At 40.1% G+C, this 16,988-nt stretch overlaps 1 protein-coding gene across 2 annotated transcripts; it reads right to left on the reverse strand.

The window, feature by feature from the left end:
* Window positions 1-462: 462 nt before the first annotated feature.
* On the reverse strand, window positions 463-16,979 carry NOC3L (NOC3 like DNA replication regulator). 2 transcript variants are annotated; one of them, XM_054831348.1, is made up of 21 exons: window positions 16,925-16,979; window positions 15,228-15,435; window positions 14,660-14,783; window positions 13,147-13,304; window positions 12,980-13,036; window positions 11,871-12,001; window positions 11,077-11,238; window positions 10,223-10,316; window positions 9,856-10,031; window positions 9,510-9,638; window positions 8,927-9,058; window positions 8,475-8,555; window positions 7,175-7,275; window positions 6,682-6,754; window positions 6,542-6,605; window positions 6,383-6,454; window positions 5,229-5,389; window positions 4,880-5,008; window positions 4,134-4,231; window positions 2,677-2,761; window positions 463-975 (listed from the first exon to the last, which is right to left on the reverse strand). In XM_054831348.1, exons 1-21 carry the CDS (start codon window positions 16,931-16,933, stop codon window positions 844-846), a joined length of 2,376 nt encoding a protein of 791 aa, XP_054687323.1. In that variant the 5' UTR covers window positions 16,934-16,979; the 3' UTR covers window positions 463-843. The 2 variants fall into 2 exon arrangements, with proteins under 2 accessions (XP_054687323.1, XP_054687322.1); XM_054831347.1 differs by having other exon boundaries at window positions 5,229-5,410.
* Window positions 16,980-16,988: the final 9 nt, after the last annotated feature.

Consider the following 16,988-nt stretch of genomic DNA (forward strand, 5'->3'; position numbering starts at 1 on the left):
CACTTCCCTGTAGAGTGAATTCACATAAAGCCAATAGTCATTTTTAAGTCATGTATTTTACTTACTGTTTGTGAAGCCAACATGCAGCTGAAAATGGATTCTAAACCAACCAGGCAACAACTAATATTTGGGGAACAGGGAGAAAATTACTTCTAAAGGTTAAAAAAAAAATAAAAATCAGTTCTTACCTTGAATTTGTCTAATATTCTTGACAGCAATGGTTTATTGAAGACATTGTAATAGAGCATTTAATTACGATGCTAGTTCAGAACTGGAATTCAGTAATCTCAATTTGACAACACCAAGATTTCATCAAAGGAAAGTAAAACTCACCAAATGCAAAATCATTTCAAGATGAGATAAATGGTTTGGAGACATCAGAAGAAAAACAGTAAAAATGAATTACATATTCCAACTCTCTAGGTATCTTAAATATCAAAAGAAGTCAACATTATGTTAAAATTTGCAAAATATTTATTAATTTATCAACATAGTTATTTCTCAGAAATACATATGTCTATATTCTATTATAAAAATTCAAAAATCTATGAACAAAAATAGCATAATGCACGGTTGCAAACAATTTTAAAATTACCTGGGTTTTTGTATCTTTATAAATTACTGATGTGACTGCTCATTGTGGTTCTCAAGCCCTAAGAACATAGGCTCGGTGGGTACATGGAGAGGCCTCATAGCTATGTGAAAAACTGCTGTTATATTTTTTTCTGTGTTTCTATGTCCAAACAAAAGCCTACTGGAATTCCTTTAACGATGAGTGGAAATTTCTTTCAGCCAATTTTTTGCATAATTAAGAAGCCAACTGACCATGATTGATAAATGTAGTTATGACAAGGGTGATTCCTTCAAGTGTTTAGCAAAATCCAAGGGTTTGTGAACAACAGTCTCACTGATGTGTTGTTGAAGTTGTTTGTTTAGCTCTTCATCTATAAATGAATCCAGTTGTGAGAATGTATCCTGAAAATTACAAAATATTAGTTGCATTACTAAACAAAGCCAGTATGTGTGTTCCATGCATAACTTAAATCAACAGTCCTCTCTCTCCCATGCCCTCGGTCATCTAGACCAGACCTATGGAACTGGCAGCTGACGTGCACCTGGCCTGCCAGTAAGCATCACTTGGCTAGCAACAAAGCCATGTGTCAGGCAGTCCTGGTTTTGGTGAGGATCTTTCCTTTTGTTGCAAACTGGGCTTAGAAGAATACCTACTACACATAGCCACAGCTTCCAGCTCTGAAGGAGCTTACACACTGCTTCCTGTTCAACACACCTTGTAAGAACAAACTAAGAGTCTCCGATCAAGAGGCGAGTGAAAGCACTCATGCTGCGAATCAGGTGGGAATGCCCTGACCCTGCCGCAAGAGATCCCTTCTGGCTGCAGCCGCACCTGCAGCCCACCACTCCTTCCTGGTGCTCAGATGAGGAAGGCCAAGCACGTGATTTATACTTCCCTGTTGAAGTCTCAACGCTCACACAGTTGAGTACTGTGTACACTCGGGGACCAATGAGATCCTCTCTTCCCTGGTGCACAGGGAAAGAGAACTCCAGCTCAGAGCTACTGAGTGCTACAGAGCATGGCAGCATGGCACACAGAGAAAAACATGCAGGACAGGTAGGGTAAAATTTAAGATACTGCCAGAATTTGCTAAAATGAGCCAAACAGCCAAGAGCAGGCAAGCCCCCAAGGCAATTTTCCCCAGTTATATCCATTATAGCCACCTATGGACAGTTTGTTCTCGCCATTATCTTCCTCTTCCTTTGTTTCTGCTACCTTAAAGAGCTTGTGCACTTCCTTATTCAAGCACTACACAATCTCCTATCTGCTGTTCCCAGCCTTGTTCTGTCAGAGCTGCTGATGTAACACCCTAGCAGGACAGACATGTCAAGAAGTCATTTTCAAAAGGACAGAGTAAGTACAAATACATTTTCAGAAGTTGCTTCTCTAAAATGGAAAAAAAAAAAAAAAAAAAAAATTGTGCTCTCAAGGCTTTAACTGACATTACTGAGTTACAAACTGGAGGCACTAACAAAATTAATAGGTTATAATGTTTTCATTAGGAAGAAAGAGAATTAATGACTGCTTTTGAAAGGACACACCACTCACTGGACATTTAATGGAGGTTGGCATCTGGAACACATCCAGTGCTGAGGATCTAAAAAGTGTTCACCCATTTCTCCTCTTTACACATTAGCTCTTTGTTCCCTTCAAATTTACACTTTAAAGCTATAAACTGACACTACTGATTCAAAGACTCTGGAAATCCAGCTGTCCTGCCAACTACCCACACAGGGGAAAGAGCTGGCTTTTTATTACTGCTTTCTGAACAAACATTAGTGCATCATTACAGAAAAGGGACAAGAAATCTGCACTGAACCACTGCAAAGTACAAAAGATACGTAAAATAATAGCTACCACATTCATCTTGCTACATTAAGCGATGCTAGAGAAGGTGGAACTATTCATACAGCTTTTCTTCCTTCTTTCTAGTCAGTGCTATCTTATGCCAGTTTAAAAAAAAAACTTGACAGAGAAAGTACAGTAACCAGAAAGCCAAACTAAGTGTGCTAATGCCTGGGCACTGCATAGTGAGCCAGCAGATACAGGGTATATTGCTATTTCATGTGGTTAAAGAAGGATGTAGAGAGGTGAAACGGTACCTTTTTTCTGGGTGTTACTGATGCAACAGGAGGATTAAAGGTCATTCCTCTCATACTGTATGCCTCAAAAAGTTCTGCAGCAGGCCTATAGCAAAACCCACAGTGAAAGAAAGATAGCATTAGATATATTTCTAAATAATTTATCACAAAACGCAGAGCAGTTTCTCCCCCCCACTGCCACCAGTTATTTGCAGTAGTAAGAATGAGCTGCCTGTGAAGAACTGCAGATAGACTGTATGAGATGGTCAGTAAAATGGCAAATGAAATGTAGTGGGGAAAAAAAACCCACAACAAAGAAAAGCAATCTCAGTTTCACATAAAAGACAATAGGCTCTGAGCTGACCACTGTCACTTAAGGAAAAAAACATCTTGTAATGACAGACACTTTGATGGGACTGTGACCTTAATGCTGTTTGAAGTTGAAAAGAAATGGAGAACAGAATAGAAAGACAGTTACACCAGTGTATAAATCCACAGATCACCCACATCTTGCATGTGGGCCTCCAATTTCCTCATCTTGAAATACCTGAATTGGCAAAAGTTCAGGAAAAGGCAACAAAGATGATGAAAATTATGGAACAGCTATTCTCTGGGCCAGATCCCTTCAGCCAGAAGGGACGGTGGATAGAGGGACAATATGACAGAGGTCTACCAAATGTGAGGCACAGAAAGAGTGTATTAGAGCAGACTGTTCATTCCACCTCCCAGGGTAAGAACCAGGGACTGTTAAATGATGCATGCTGGCACCGGGCCACCAGGGTCAAAACAAAAGTAGGTAGGTCTTAATGTGGACTCAGGGAACCCTTACCAAACAATGCTGTATTTGCAAAATGTGTGCTTTGGTGCAAGGGCCACTGAACAGTTTTGAAAATAATTCCATGAAGAGGTACTAAACAGAGAATGGCATCAGGTTCAGGAAATCCACAAGGTGAAACCAGCCGGGGGCTAGGACGCTGCCTCAGACCATGTGCCTCACACACTTGCCCTGTTTTTACTCTTCCCGAGGCACCTGCTTCCAGCCACTGCTGAAGACAGGATGCTGACTTAGATTCTTAGTCTGAACCTGGATGGCTGTTCTTATCGTTTATGGACCTCTTGCTGCAACTTGGTTTCCAGTTTAAACTGGACAGCCACGGTCCAGTGATCCCGATCCATATTCAGATCAGGGCTGCTACTGAGGAAATGCAGATATTTTGCTCCCATGGAAAGAAAGCACACTGCACTTTTGAGATTTTTATCCTTGTCACAGCCTGGCAACAAGCCTCAAAAGAAAGTAAGTTAAAAAAAAAAAAGTGGCAGCCAACATTCTGTACTGGCAGAAGTACAAAGACAGTCAGTTTGAAGAACAGAATCTTAATTTTATGGATAATTATTTTTAGGGATTCCTTTAATAAAGTATGAGCAACAGCTACTTTTCAGGGCACTATTTTTAAAAACAGAACTCATTGACAACTCACCTTTGGCTCAAATCAAGTGAAAGAGCTCCTGAGCCTTCAGTTGGAGCTCCAACAATAAGGTGAGCTGCAAATTTCTGCACTGTTGGATGATAGTGTCTCTGAAAGAAAGGAAGAAAGGCACTTGGCTGAGGGATAAGGGATAATGTATTTATATATGGATTCTTGCATTTATTTCCACTTCAATAAGATGGAAGGTTCTGGTTTTGTTTTAGATAGAGAAACTGAACCCCAGAAACTGACTGATTTTGGGGTGCTAAGTGAATGAGGATACCCAGTCATATATTTATTCACTAGCATGTCATGCTGTGAGCATAACTGTCCACAGTTTATCTAACTCCTACTCCCAGAAGGCAGGAAAAAGGGTGGAGGAAGCCATCCCCAAGCCCCAGACTCTAACCCCTGGCTACAATGACAGATGAAGGTGTCATTTGCTCCCTGGAGAAGGGCTGGACTGCAAGGGAACTAACAGATTGAAAAAGCCTCCAAAGGAGTCTTACTAGGCAATGTGCAATAAAGATCCAGTGTGGTACTGTCATAGGGGATGTGTAACATCCCCTTTTGAGCTCATTCCTTCCCTATACCACTGTGCTGCTCTTCGTCTTTGTATTGAATAAGCTCATGTAGGCCAGGTTTGATTGATAAGCCTGAATGAAGACTTCTCTTCTCTATATGTGTAAAGCATATAAACATTTAGCAGCTATTTACTACTGACTTCTACTTCCCAGATCACTCAGCTACTCACTAACCTGCAGTAAGTGCAGCTCCCACAGAGCTGTGTTCTGAGCATTGCAATGTTCTGGTTCATCCAGTTCTGGGAGATAAACTCCACTGCCTTGAGAGTCGTTGTCTAGTAAGAGATCCATCTTTGGGAATGTCTACGCCACCAGAAGAAAAAAAAAAAAAGACTGAGCTGCTTATATTACACATCCAATTATAATACGGTTAAGTTCAGGATTCATTCCATGTTATTCAGTCTTAGCAGCATTTAAAGATACTCACTTAACACCTTTCGAAATACTTTGAATTTTTTGACACACTGATTTTATGCAATAACCTTTAACCAGTAAGCCAAAAACTCCAACAAGTAAAACTTACTTGCATTAATACCCTGTTTGTTGCCAAGAGCCCAACACTGGAGTTCGGAAGCACATGAAGAGCAAGCGTGGAAAGGCGCTTTAGGAAAGCCAGAGCTCGTTGCTGGGAAACTTGCTTTCTCCGCTTGGCAAACATGACATCCAGGCACTGGAGCACAATCCCTATATCATCATTGGTACCACCTCAAAAGCAGAATTTCATACAAAGAGTAAGTAATCATTTCAAGGAATATACAGCTAAATACTCTCCTATTGACTGTACCTGGAACCTGAGAAACAGCATGAAAGCTAAAAGGTTCAAAGACAGCATTAATGTGATACAGACATAAGCATCCATCCTTTTTCGGTAAAAATAGTCCAGCTTTGAATAGGAGAAAAAAAAAAGTATCATTGTTTCTGTGCTCCTTTCTAAGATATTTGTTCCATCAAAAATGTCTAAACATTAGAAGCAGTTAGTGTTTTAACCTTAACTGTATTCATTATATCACCTTTTCTAAATTGTTTAACAGTGCAATGATTTAGTTTACCCATCTAGAATTGCATAATCTTTTTTTCAATCTTTCCTACTTAGTGAAGACAAATTTATGAAGTTAATTAAAATTATGTTAATTTCAAACTTGATAAGTATCTTTTTTCCATAAACTATTCAGCTTCTCAGAATTATTAGAAAATTAGAATGTCAGAACTATAAAAATCAGAAATGTGAACCAAAATATTTTAGGAAACAGAATTTAAATTGAAATTGTTTAAATTTATATTAGAAAAATTAGATATTTTTCTCTATTAGAGAAAGAATTAAAGAAAAAATAGAGAGTTTTGAATTGCCATTGAAAGAAACAATTACAAGGAAGTGAAACATTTAAACTGATGACAGGACAAATGCTTATCCAAGATCACTTACTCAGCGCTCCCTGATGAAGTGACATGGCTAGAACCTGTTACCATGTATTGCAATAATACTTCTAGTATGTGTACTGCAGTAGTGCAATGTGCAACTTGAGAAAAAAAGTAGATTAAAACAGACAATACTTTTTTCAGAACTCTGATATATTAAAACAACTGTAGTTTATTAACACTATATTAAAGCTTTGATACCACAGAAAAGCAGAATAAACATTATCTAGGTAAACACTGAAAACAAGACTCTGGAGTTACCTGCATGTAGGCTGAACAGTGTCTTGTAAAGATGTGTGTAGAATTTCATCGGATCAATGTTAAGAACATCACCTATTAAGATAATCCCAAATAAATACATTTACTCCACTAATTTATCAGACAATATTAAACAAAAGTTTGGGTTTAAAGATCTCTTACCTTGACCAGAGAGTATATGAAAAGCGCTGAGAATGCAATGAAGACTCTCACGATAGCTTAAATCCTAAGAATACAAAACCAATTAAATACCCAAAAGAACATGATTTTAAGAAAACTGTAAAAAAGTGAGCTCAACTTACCCCAGATGCAATGAGAGAATGTAGGACAATCAACAGGTCATCAAAAAATTCCACATTAATTAGATGAGCAAACCTTGAATCAAAGAGATTTTTAAACTACAGACATTGTCTGCAAACTCAGTTCAGAGTATTCTGAATTGCTAAAATCCACACCATAAAAGTAGAGCTAAATCAAATGCTGAACATCTGTTATCTTCACATAGATGGATGACTCAGCCCCCAACTGCTAATCAGGTAATCAAGCAAAACAATGGAATCACATCACACCCTGCTGGGTTTGCATCACATCAATTCAATCATGGGAAATTTTACATCACATTTAAACATTTTTAGAAGTACGTGACAATTTCAGCAGAAAAATAAAAGAATTTCAACAAATTTGTCAGAGACAGTCTTCTCTCACTGCTTATGAATCCCTTTCAAAGTTAAAAATCCCTGTAAGTGATTTATGTCTTTTCTAACACACACAAAGGAAGGTGGAGTCAGTTCTTACTTTGCAAGACCTTCTAGCACAGCTGGCAAAAGCGGAGACTTCTGAGCTTTCTTCAAGATTCTAAAGTATGTTACAAATACAATATTCAAGGTCTCTGTGTGCTGAAGAAAAGAAAATAAAATCCTTAACCAGACATTTCTACTTCACTTAAACCCAATTGAAAATGCTTCTCTGTCCAAGCCTGCACTCAGGCCTTCCAAACCACTCTGGGCACTACCACCTCTGCTCTTCTTATGCTGAAAAGCTCAAGTCCTGCTCTCCTGCCCCCTACTCTGTCCCCTCACACTCTCCTAGCTAAACAGCCCCTCTTCCCCTCAGCCCATGCTAGCCACACTCCTCCTTTACCTGAAGGCCACTCTGAGAGGCTGGTAACAGCCATCACAGTGTCCCATTGGGCTGGTTTTGGCTGGGATGAAGTTAATTTTCTCCACAGAGCCCCATACCACATACAGCTGGTATGGGGCTCTGGTTTGGGTTTGTGCTGAAAACAGTGTTGATAACACAGGGATGTTTTTGTTATCACTAAGCAGTGGTTACACAGAGCCAAGGCCTTTTCTGCTTCTCATACCACCCCACCAGTGAGTAGGCTGGGGGTGCACAAGGAGCTGAGAGGGAACACAGCTGGCACAGCTGACCCCAACTGACCAAAGGGATATCCCATACCATATGACATCATGCTCAGCATATAAAGCTGGGGAAAGAAGGAGGAAAGGGAGGGGACGTTTGGAGCGATGGTGTTTGTCTTCCCAAGTCACTGGTAGGTGTGATGGAGCCCTGCTTTCCTGGAGATGGCTGAACACCTGCCTGCCAATGGGAAGTGGTGAATGAATTCCTTGTTTTGCTTTGCTTGTGTGCGTGGCTTTTGCTTTACCTATTGAACTGTCTTTATCTCAAACCAGGAGTTTTCTTACTTTTACCCTTCCAATTCTCTCCCTCATCCTGCTGAGGGGGAGTGAGCGAGCAGCTGTGTGGTGCTCAATTGCCAGCTGGAGTTAAACCAGGACAAAAATATAACAGGAACAGGGCTCCTGGAGGACCTATGTCAATGCATTCAAATCCTTTTGTTCTCTGCACAAAAAGGTAAATAGGAAAGGCTAAGTTGGCTTTCCTGGGTAAACTGAGAAGGCTTGGTTTACTAAAACCTAGACCTCTGGCACAGGCAAAATGTTTGTAAGCTGCCAACCTTATCTAGAGGTATGGAATGCTGACAGGTTGGGCTGGAGGGGAGACACTTGGTTACGAAGGGTTAGGAGCTGCTACTTTGCAAAAAAACCAGGAAAATAATCTCTAAATTACTTACCAGCTTCAGCTTTTTTTCTTTACTTTCTGATGCTTCTGCTTCCAAGAGTTCTCGTTCTAGTTTCTCTTCTGCTTTCCTCCACTGAAAACATACAGTTCATTTTAAGACAACAGATTAAATGTTTCCAACCAGGTTCCAAAGATACAGAGAACAAATCTTCCATGCTTGGTGAGTTGCTTAAGTCCTCTGTGATGCTACAGGGTAACCAACTAGATACATTCCTTCCTATCAGAAACAACCAACTAAAGGCATTATCAAGACCAGAAAGAGGGGAAAAAAAAAAAAAAAGGAAGATAATTAAATTCTCTGTAGAATCCCATAAATGTTCAAGTACAATGCAAACACTAATCACTAACGCTGAGAGTTAACAATGGCAACAGGAGAAGTGCAATCATTGCTGGAACAAACTGCTACATAGTCACTGAAGTAGAGCATGAGAAAGCATGTCATACCTTTCTTTGCATTCTGGAAAGATTTTTTCTTTTCTCTTTGTAAGTCATGAACTTTTTCTTTGGTGCAATGTCTTCGGAATCTTTTTGTAATTCTACTTCCTTAATTCTTAAGTGAAGAAATACTTTTAACACCTATTGTAAAATAAATTAAATACAATGAAAGGTGATCCACAACAGAGGAATGAGGGGTAAGAAATCCTGAATCCCATCCCAGCTAGTGGGTCAAAGGTTCTTCTGTTTACTCCCCTCCTGTTCCTTCATGTCTGTATCTCTCATCCTGGCTCCCTTCTACAGCACTGTCCATTTCTATCCATTCCTCCACCTGCCTCTCTCGCTTCAAGTCTCCCTGCCTGACTTAACCCATACCTCTGTGAGGATCTGATCTCCTCCTCCCAGTCTTCTTCCCCTGCCCTGTATCTCCCTTTCTAACCCTCTGGCTCAGCCCACTCCTAAGCTGCCTACGTTCTGACAAAGAGAGGAAATTCTGCTTGTCTGTAGCCAGAGCTACACTAACTTTAACTTTCAGATTTTTTTTAAATCACTGACAGAAGAAAATTGTGTAGTACGACAGGAAGACTCTTACCTCAGGTCTGACATCGTAATTTCTACCCTTCACAAGGCCCGAAATGACCTTAACTACACCGAGTGAAGCATAGCCCAACTTGTCTTGTTTAAAGAGCTTCTTAACTGCCTCACAGCATAGTTCAGAAATCTGAAAAGTGAATTCAGACAAATTCTTCTGTAAAGCCAAGTCCACGACAACATCTAAGCAATAATACTGATGGTATTTACTAATTAGAAAGTGGACACAGCCTGTAAAATAGTGAAAAGATACAGTCACAAGATCTGGATATTGTGGAATAAAGCTCAGAAATAGATTATTTTTCATGCAAAACAAGAGCTCTTTCCCTAATCAGAAAATCACTTACCGTTTTTGATGCATCATTCATAAGCGGAACAATAAGAACAATAATGTTGTTGTGGAAATTAAAGTGGGGCAGGGCCACAAGCAGCTCACACAGACACTTCACTGCAATCTCTGCTAAACCTTTATATGCTTTTAATGAGATGACATTGCTTTTCTTCAACTTCCTTTGTTTCCAATCTGCACAAAATATTATTCTCAGTGATTACTGTTCATAATGCAGGGGAGCTTCTAAATATTTACATTTTTAGTTATACAGGCATTCAAGTACTATTTCAAAGACAGAAAGCAGCATTCAATCACAGGAGGTAAACTGTGATGCCGCAAACAATTTTGCATTTACTACAAAAAATGGGGAGTGCTGACTGTACCTTTAATTGTTTGCTCCAGATTTTCCAAGTAAAATTTATACTGGCTTACAAGGCCTTCTTCAAATTCTCTCAGTTTCTGAGTTTCTTTTTTAACCTGTAAACATAATACAAATTAAATTTTATTGGGAGAGCTAAATCCTGAAATTAGCCAGTGGTAAAAAAAAAAAAGAAGTTTTGAAAAAAACTACTTAGGTATCTGATATTTGTGTTTTTTCTAGACAGACATTCCCAGAAATGTATTTAAATAAAATATTTCTATATATTTGTATACATGTTCTTGTGCTCAGACGGCCTTTTCCAACTAGAGCTACTTCATTTATAGGGACTAAAGTGAAATTTGTAACTAGATGTTATTTTAAAGCCATGACTCTAAACACCACTACTTATATTCAAGAAACCTTCTAAAGAATTGGTTAAAAACAAGCTCCAGAAAACAAGTTACTCTGCATCTGTTCAGCAAATTATTGAACACATTTAAAAAAAATTTGTGCCAGTTAGGTGACAATATTGCATAATTTGCCTCCTTTCTAGTTCCCTTCAGTGTGACACAAAACACCATCTTATTCCAAGGTTCATGAAGAAAGCCACCCGGGTTTGGTATACTACTTTCACACACTATTTTTTTCCTCCATTACCACCAGCATGCTACCTACTTATTGAAGGAAGTAGATAAGAATTAAATGTTCAAAACAAAGAAAGTTTCACAGTTTCAGAATTCCCACAAGTACTTGGGTATTTGTCATCCTTTGCTCAAAACTACAAATTCCTATTAAGCAAATCAGTATTAGTATCTGGCATAACTTGAAAAAATCCGAACTACTCACAATACTCTATAAAGAAATTTTATGTTTCACCTTGGTAGCCTTTTCTGCTTCAGTCAGAGGTCGGATTTTGTAAGAAGGCACAATATCTTTAAATATCTCCATCAAAGAAACCATGACCAGCTTCCGAACAATCACAGCCACATTAGGATCCTGTTCCATCAGCATGGCACGCAGTTCCTTCAGCTTTTTAATCTGATAAAGAGAAAAGGCAGACAAAGTCAGCTCAAGATCCCACACAAACTATTGTACAAGCACAATCTACATTTCATCAAAAGTTTGCCACAAGAAACACGCCTCATTTTTAAATACTGGAAAGAGAAAGCCTTTATCTCAGTATTTACTCAGACTGTACTTAACACTGCATAAAGAGCAAAGAAATGATAGATATCCCAACTTTTTTTTTTTATCTTGGGAATGCTCAAACTACTCTGCTATTACAAAATTGCACAGAATTATAGAAAATTACTAGCATATCCTGAAACATTGAGAACTATCAGATACAACCCTGAAATCAGAGCTTAAGGAACAAGGTAGTTTGGAAAGGGAATACCATAGACAGTATTATTCCTAAACCCACAAGTGTTCAGAGGGACAAATTACTCCTTAACAGAGCAAACACAGTCACCTGGATTTTCACCTGATTCCAATCATTTGTACCAAGCCATGGCACCTGCTTACCATCCCCTGAGAAGCCATACAACACTGACCTTTTTCCTTGCTCTACACAATGCTTTTGCTATTGTTTGGTCACTTCAGATCTTTATTTATTGACTTACTGCGCAACACAGGCACACATAAATGCTTGTTAAGTAAATGCTACCTACATTGTTGTCTGGCTCAGAGAGAATGGCGGATGCTAAGGCAGCTATGTGCATCTTCCTTTCCTGCAGCTTTTGTCTCCTTTGAGCAGCCATTTCTTCAGGAGTGAGAACAGGCAGGGGTTCTTCACTGAAGTCTAGCACAAGGTGTGAGTTAGAAAAGAAGGACACTAGGAAAGACACTTAACAAATACCATATTGCAAACTACAGTTCTAGATTTCATTTCAGATGGGTACCACAATAACCTCACATGGAGTTCCACAGTAAAGGAAGCTTTAAGAATGACCTTGCTAGAGCTTATGTTAACTCAGAGATTAATTTTTGCTCCACTCCAAAATCTTATGCTTGCAAAAAGAAATGGACTAAATGTTTTTTAATCTGCAAATGGTATTCCCTAAGTACAAAGGGAACATACAAACTCAACATATGACCCCAACTGTGCCAAGAAACTGTAGCGCTCTGCAATTTGCAGCAAATTATTACAATTGTTTTATTTGTGTTTTCTGAGTATTATTTTCAAGTATGTTCTTCCTCAACTTCAGATTATCTTTAGAGAATAATGATCCAGAATTAGCAGAGTTACAACTGCAACTGTTATTTGAATATGACTCTTAACTGGATAGCGAACTGCAAATCAAAATCTGAATTTCCTGGTATTCTGATGTTTTAAGTAAAAAATTTTAAAGACAAAAACAGACACTCAAAAGCCTACACAAGTCTGTGTCCTGAACTGCATTTCAAAATGATCTCAGAGTAATCAAACTAGAACCACAGCATATATTCTTTAAGTAAGACCAAGATTTGCCTTCTCACTAGCAAAGATGACACAACTGACATAAGGAACCTCATGCAAACATCAGTTTCAGGTGAAAATTGAAATAATTTTAAAGAAAGAGATTCTGAAGGCAGCTGTTCCTCAGGTAAGAAAGCAAGCTTTCAATGACTGTTATGCTTTGGGGGCAACATAGTAACGAACATATTCCAAACCACCCTAAACAAAATACAGTTAAATTACAAACTTCCTTAGGGAACAGCCAAGTACTCTTCAGATATGTCAGTGATTTGGAAAAAAACAACAACAAAACAAGAAAAAGCAAACACGTTGTGTTATTACCCTCTGCTTCCTCCACTTCTTCTGTATCATCTTCTTCATCCTGTGCAACACTGAGAACTGCAAAAATAGAGTGTCTAGGTCAGTCATGTAACAAAAACTGTGGGATTTTAAAATAATAAATTATATACATCTTGGCTACTATGCCAGTTCTGGAATCTGTGTCTTACCTGGCTTTTCCATAGTTTGGGGAATAATGCCACCCTTATCTTTGATGGGGAGCAGATGGATGAGTTCTTTTTCTGGCTCAGTCTGCATGCGTCTTGGCACCTTCTCATATTTGTCAATCACATTTTCATGTTTTCGTTTTCTGATGTGAACAGGTTCACTGAAAAATACAAGGCAAACTAAATGAACTAGCCATCTAGTTAGACATGAACTATGTATGACAATATATTAACCGGATTAAGTGTCCACACTTAGAAAAATAAATAACGGCTGATCTTATTAAGTGGAATGTTTGAGCGTGTTCTCCATTGACAGCATCAGTCACCGCTCAATCCATGTTAATATGGATCTGTATAAGATCTTTGAATTCAGGAGCATACAGTGCTTCCCATCCCTTTTTTATAGGAAACTAAATGTGAAGTGAGCAAAGACAAAATGAGATTTAGTTAATCTGGCAGGCAAAATGCCAGGCAAAATGGCTTGTCATAATGAGTGCAAGAACTGTGTCTTGTAAAATGTCACTAAATAAAAATACACAATAAATTTTGAGTTTTGCAAGATTTTAAACTTAGGTGACATCCAGTTTGTTTACGGGGAGGAGAAGGTTTAAAGTAAAATTCTTTTAACTCAAGAACTGCAATGTGGCTACAAGAGACTATACAGTGGAGTACAGCACAACTGCAACTCTGGAAGTAAAAAGCCATTTACTACTTTCCTGAGAAACTAGATTAAATTATTAATTAGTAACAACAATCAGCATTAACAAACTGATTTGTACTATGATTAGCAAAAAAAAAAAAAAAAAAGGCTAGAAGAAACACTCTCTTTTCTTCAAAACAATGAAAAAATTATTTTTGTTCATTTCAACATTTAGCCTGAAACAACTGCTCCAGAACTAAAGAAAACTGAAGCTTACAGGGAAAATTAAAACCACTCTACAGCAGCGAGGCATACAGTCTTTTCACACTCATCAAAACAGGCAAGTTAAGATTTGCAAACAGTCATGTAACCAGACTAATCCGTAGAAGTGTATTTGTAAACACAATTATAGAACCAGAAGCACTACCCTTCTATGTATTTCATTGTGAACTCTACCTAACACCTTGCTCCAGAAAACTGGTAATGAATTTATCGTATTTTTACAGCCATTTGCAATACAATATGGAAAGTATAGTGGCCAAAGTGCAGAGAATGTCCCAAATACTCTATCTAGAAAAAAAGACTCTGTATATAGATGAAAGCATTTTTTCTAGTTTGAGGAATGCTACTCATCTCACAGCCAGGGACCTCACAGGAGGGAACACTGTGCAGAAACAGTACCCTGAAGGTCAGGCAGAGCAGGTGAATGTACTGATACACATCAATACGTTAATACTGAATGTACTAGCAGATGAAGGAAACACTAAACTGGAACTGCAAAGAAACACCAGACTGAAAGTGATCTCCTGATATATGTAATACATTACATATTAATTACATATTAACCACGCAACCCTAAATCACAACATCACTCACTCAGAAGAAAGATCTCTGGTTAAAAAAGATGCCTTTTGAGCCAAATCTTCCATTAATTTTAAGTCATCTTCATCCATCATGTCCAGTGGAAGAGCATCTTCTTCCTCTTCTTCCCATTTTTCAGCTATTTTAGAAGATGATGTGTACAGATTAAGATCCTGTACATATATTCAAACTTGAAAACCTAACCATGCCTACACCTATTTTACACCTCACTTCAATGTGGAGCTCATCAACCTTCACGCACGTGTTTTGTGTTATCTCAGAAAACTGCCCCTTTATTGTGGCATTCAATAATGATTAGACCAAACATCCAGTAATGATTAGACCAAACACCTTTCTACCATCTCCAACTGTCAGATATTGTTAACAGAATGGCTACATTTTATATTTTTCATAACTGTCCCTTTCTTTCCTTTAAACAAGAACAGCAATTATTTGTACACAGAAAATCAAATGTTATTTTCTCCATACGTATCTTGATACAATCTTACACGTGAAGCAGTAGGATATTTTGTAACCCCCCATACCTCTTCACTTACAAAAATAACTCTGAGCAAACACTTACCAACTTGTTTTTTCTTGCATTCTTCCAATGGAAAAGGTTTTCTAGAAATAGCATCTCTGACAGCCTCCCTTAGCTTCTTTTGTTCTTTTCGATACTTCTTAGCAGCACTCTGCTGCTTGTACTGCTTATTCTTTAATTTGTTGTCAAGTTTTATTTTACTAGTTCTCAGTAACTTCCTAAAGCTTGGAACTCGTTTTGTGTTTTTTCTCTAGGAAACAAACAGAAAACTAGAAGTAACTGACATGTTCATAGCCTTTATGAAATTTATGTTGCTGTTTCATATCTCATTAAGTTCATATTTCTATCAGTGCTGGACAGTGTTTCTTCCAAATAGTATCAGGAGTTAGCTCCAAATTTACGCAACTGTGTTAAATTTTTGAGAAGAGGGACATGCAAAGAATGTTTTACAAAAACATTCTTAGACAATTTTTTTATTAAACCCTATGTCCATCACTTTTAGACACATGAACACTCAAGGTGTGGTAAATAGACTGTTAGGGTACAGTTCTTTGCCTCGTGTGCTCCCAAGCGCTCTGTCTCCTCTCTCCAGCATGCCCTTCGTCCTCAGCGCTTGATAAGGTTAGGAGGTTCTGGTACAAGGCCCACAGCCTCAGGCAAACGTCCTCCTGCAGCATCCTTCCCTGTGCTGAGCTTTGGCTTTCTCCTGCCCCAGACTCCGTGAGAGGTAGCTGTGTGGACGAGAGGCAGGTGCCCGCTGCAAGGCTCAGAACAGGATGATGCATGAGCCGTGTACGTGTTATGGGTGCCACAGCTCAGGGAGCCACAGTGGTCAGGAGGAAGAGAGCTGAGGGAAAGCCCAGAGATGCAGATCAGTATGGGCACCCAGTGTCAAAACTGCAGAACGCTCCCAGGTGTGTTCAGGATGGGAACGGACAGTACAGCTTACCTACTGAGGGGCACCAGAAAGAAAATGGGAGTCTTGGTCGGGGGAGATGTGTCCCTTTGGTAAGGGGACAAGTGGCTGGACCACTGTGGGGCTCATCGAATCTGGAATTTTTGCCAGTTCACCTTCCCTTTTTAGTTTTGACTATTGGGAAAGCGCTGAAGAGACAGAAGCAACCCTGCCGCTTGTCCCTACGCCACACACGCAGCACCGTGAGGCAGAACCGCTACAGACAGCGACGGCCCTGCCCGAAAGGCGGCAGGGGCTCTGCTTTGCCTCCCCTGACGCCACCTCGCAGCCCGAGTGCTGTGAGCAAGGCACGCTGCGGCCCTCCCTGCTCTCCATTACAAATCCGACGCCACACGCCCCGCTATAACGAACAATGACGATATATTTCTCCTTCCGTGCCTTAGCTTTGGCGGAGGCACCTCCGAGAGGCGGGAGACCAAGGTGGATTTTGCCGGGAAGCTGCCGGTGAAGGGCAGGCTGCTGCCCGGTCTAGGCACGCCACATTTCGCCACCCCACCCCCCCGAGTTTCGCCGTTTCCTGCAGCCCCACGGCCGCAGCCCGGACAAACGGCTCGGACCGAGGGGAGGCGGAGCCCGCACAGGAAAGCGGCCCCCTCCTGAGAGCCCGCGGCGGAGGCCTAGGGGACGCCCCCGGCACCGGCCGGGCCAGCAGGGCGCCGTCGCGTCAGTCCAGCCAGGCGCGGCCCGTGGGGCAGCTGGAGGCCCGGACACCGCTCCCCGTCCAGCCCCGCAGCCCCCCCCGGCCCGCACCGCGGCGTCCTACCGGCTTCATGGCGGCGGCCCCGAGCGCGTGCTGTGCCCGCGACGCGGAACGGAAACGCCAGGGC

Source organism: Grus americana, chromosome 7 (genome assembly GCF_028858705.1).
Source record: "Grus americana isolate bGruAme1 chromosome 7, bGruAme1.mat, whole genome shotgun sequence".
Taxonomy (NCBI): domain Eukaryota; kingdom Metazoa; phylum Chordata; class Aves; order Gruiformes; family Gruidae; genus Grus; species Grus americana.

Bases quoted from the DNA above. Each gene is read 5' to 3' on its own strand.
- NOC3L (XM_054831347.1), bottom strand. The intron at 12,002-12,979 runs GTAATAACACAA...ACCTTGTGCTAG, and splicing joins AGAAGTGGAGGAAGCAGAGG to ACTTCAGTGAAGAACCCCTG. The intron at 5,009-5,228 runs GTAAGTTTTACT...CTGGTGGCGTAG, and splicing joins CAAACAGGGTATTAATGCAA to ACATTCCCAAAGATGGATCT.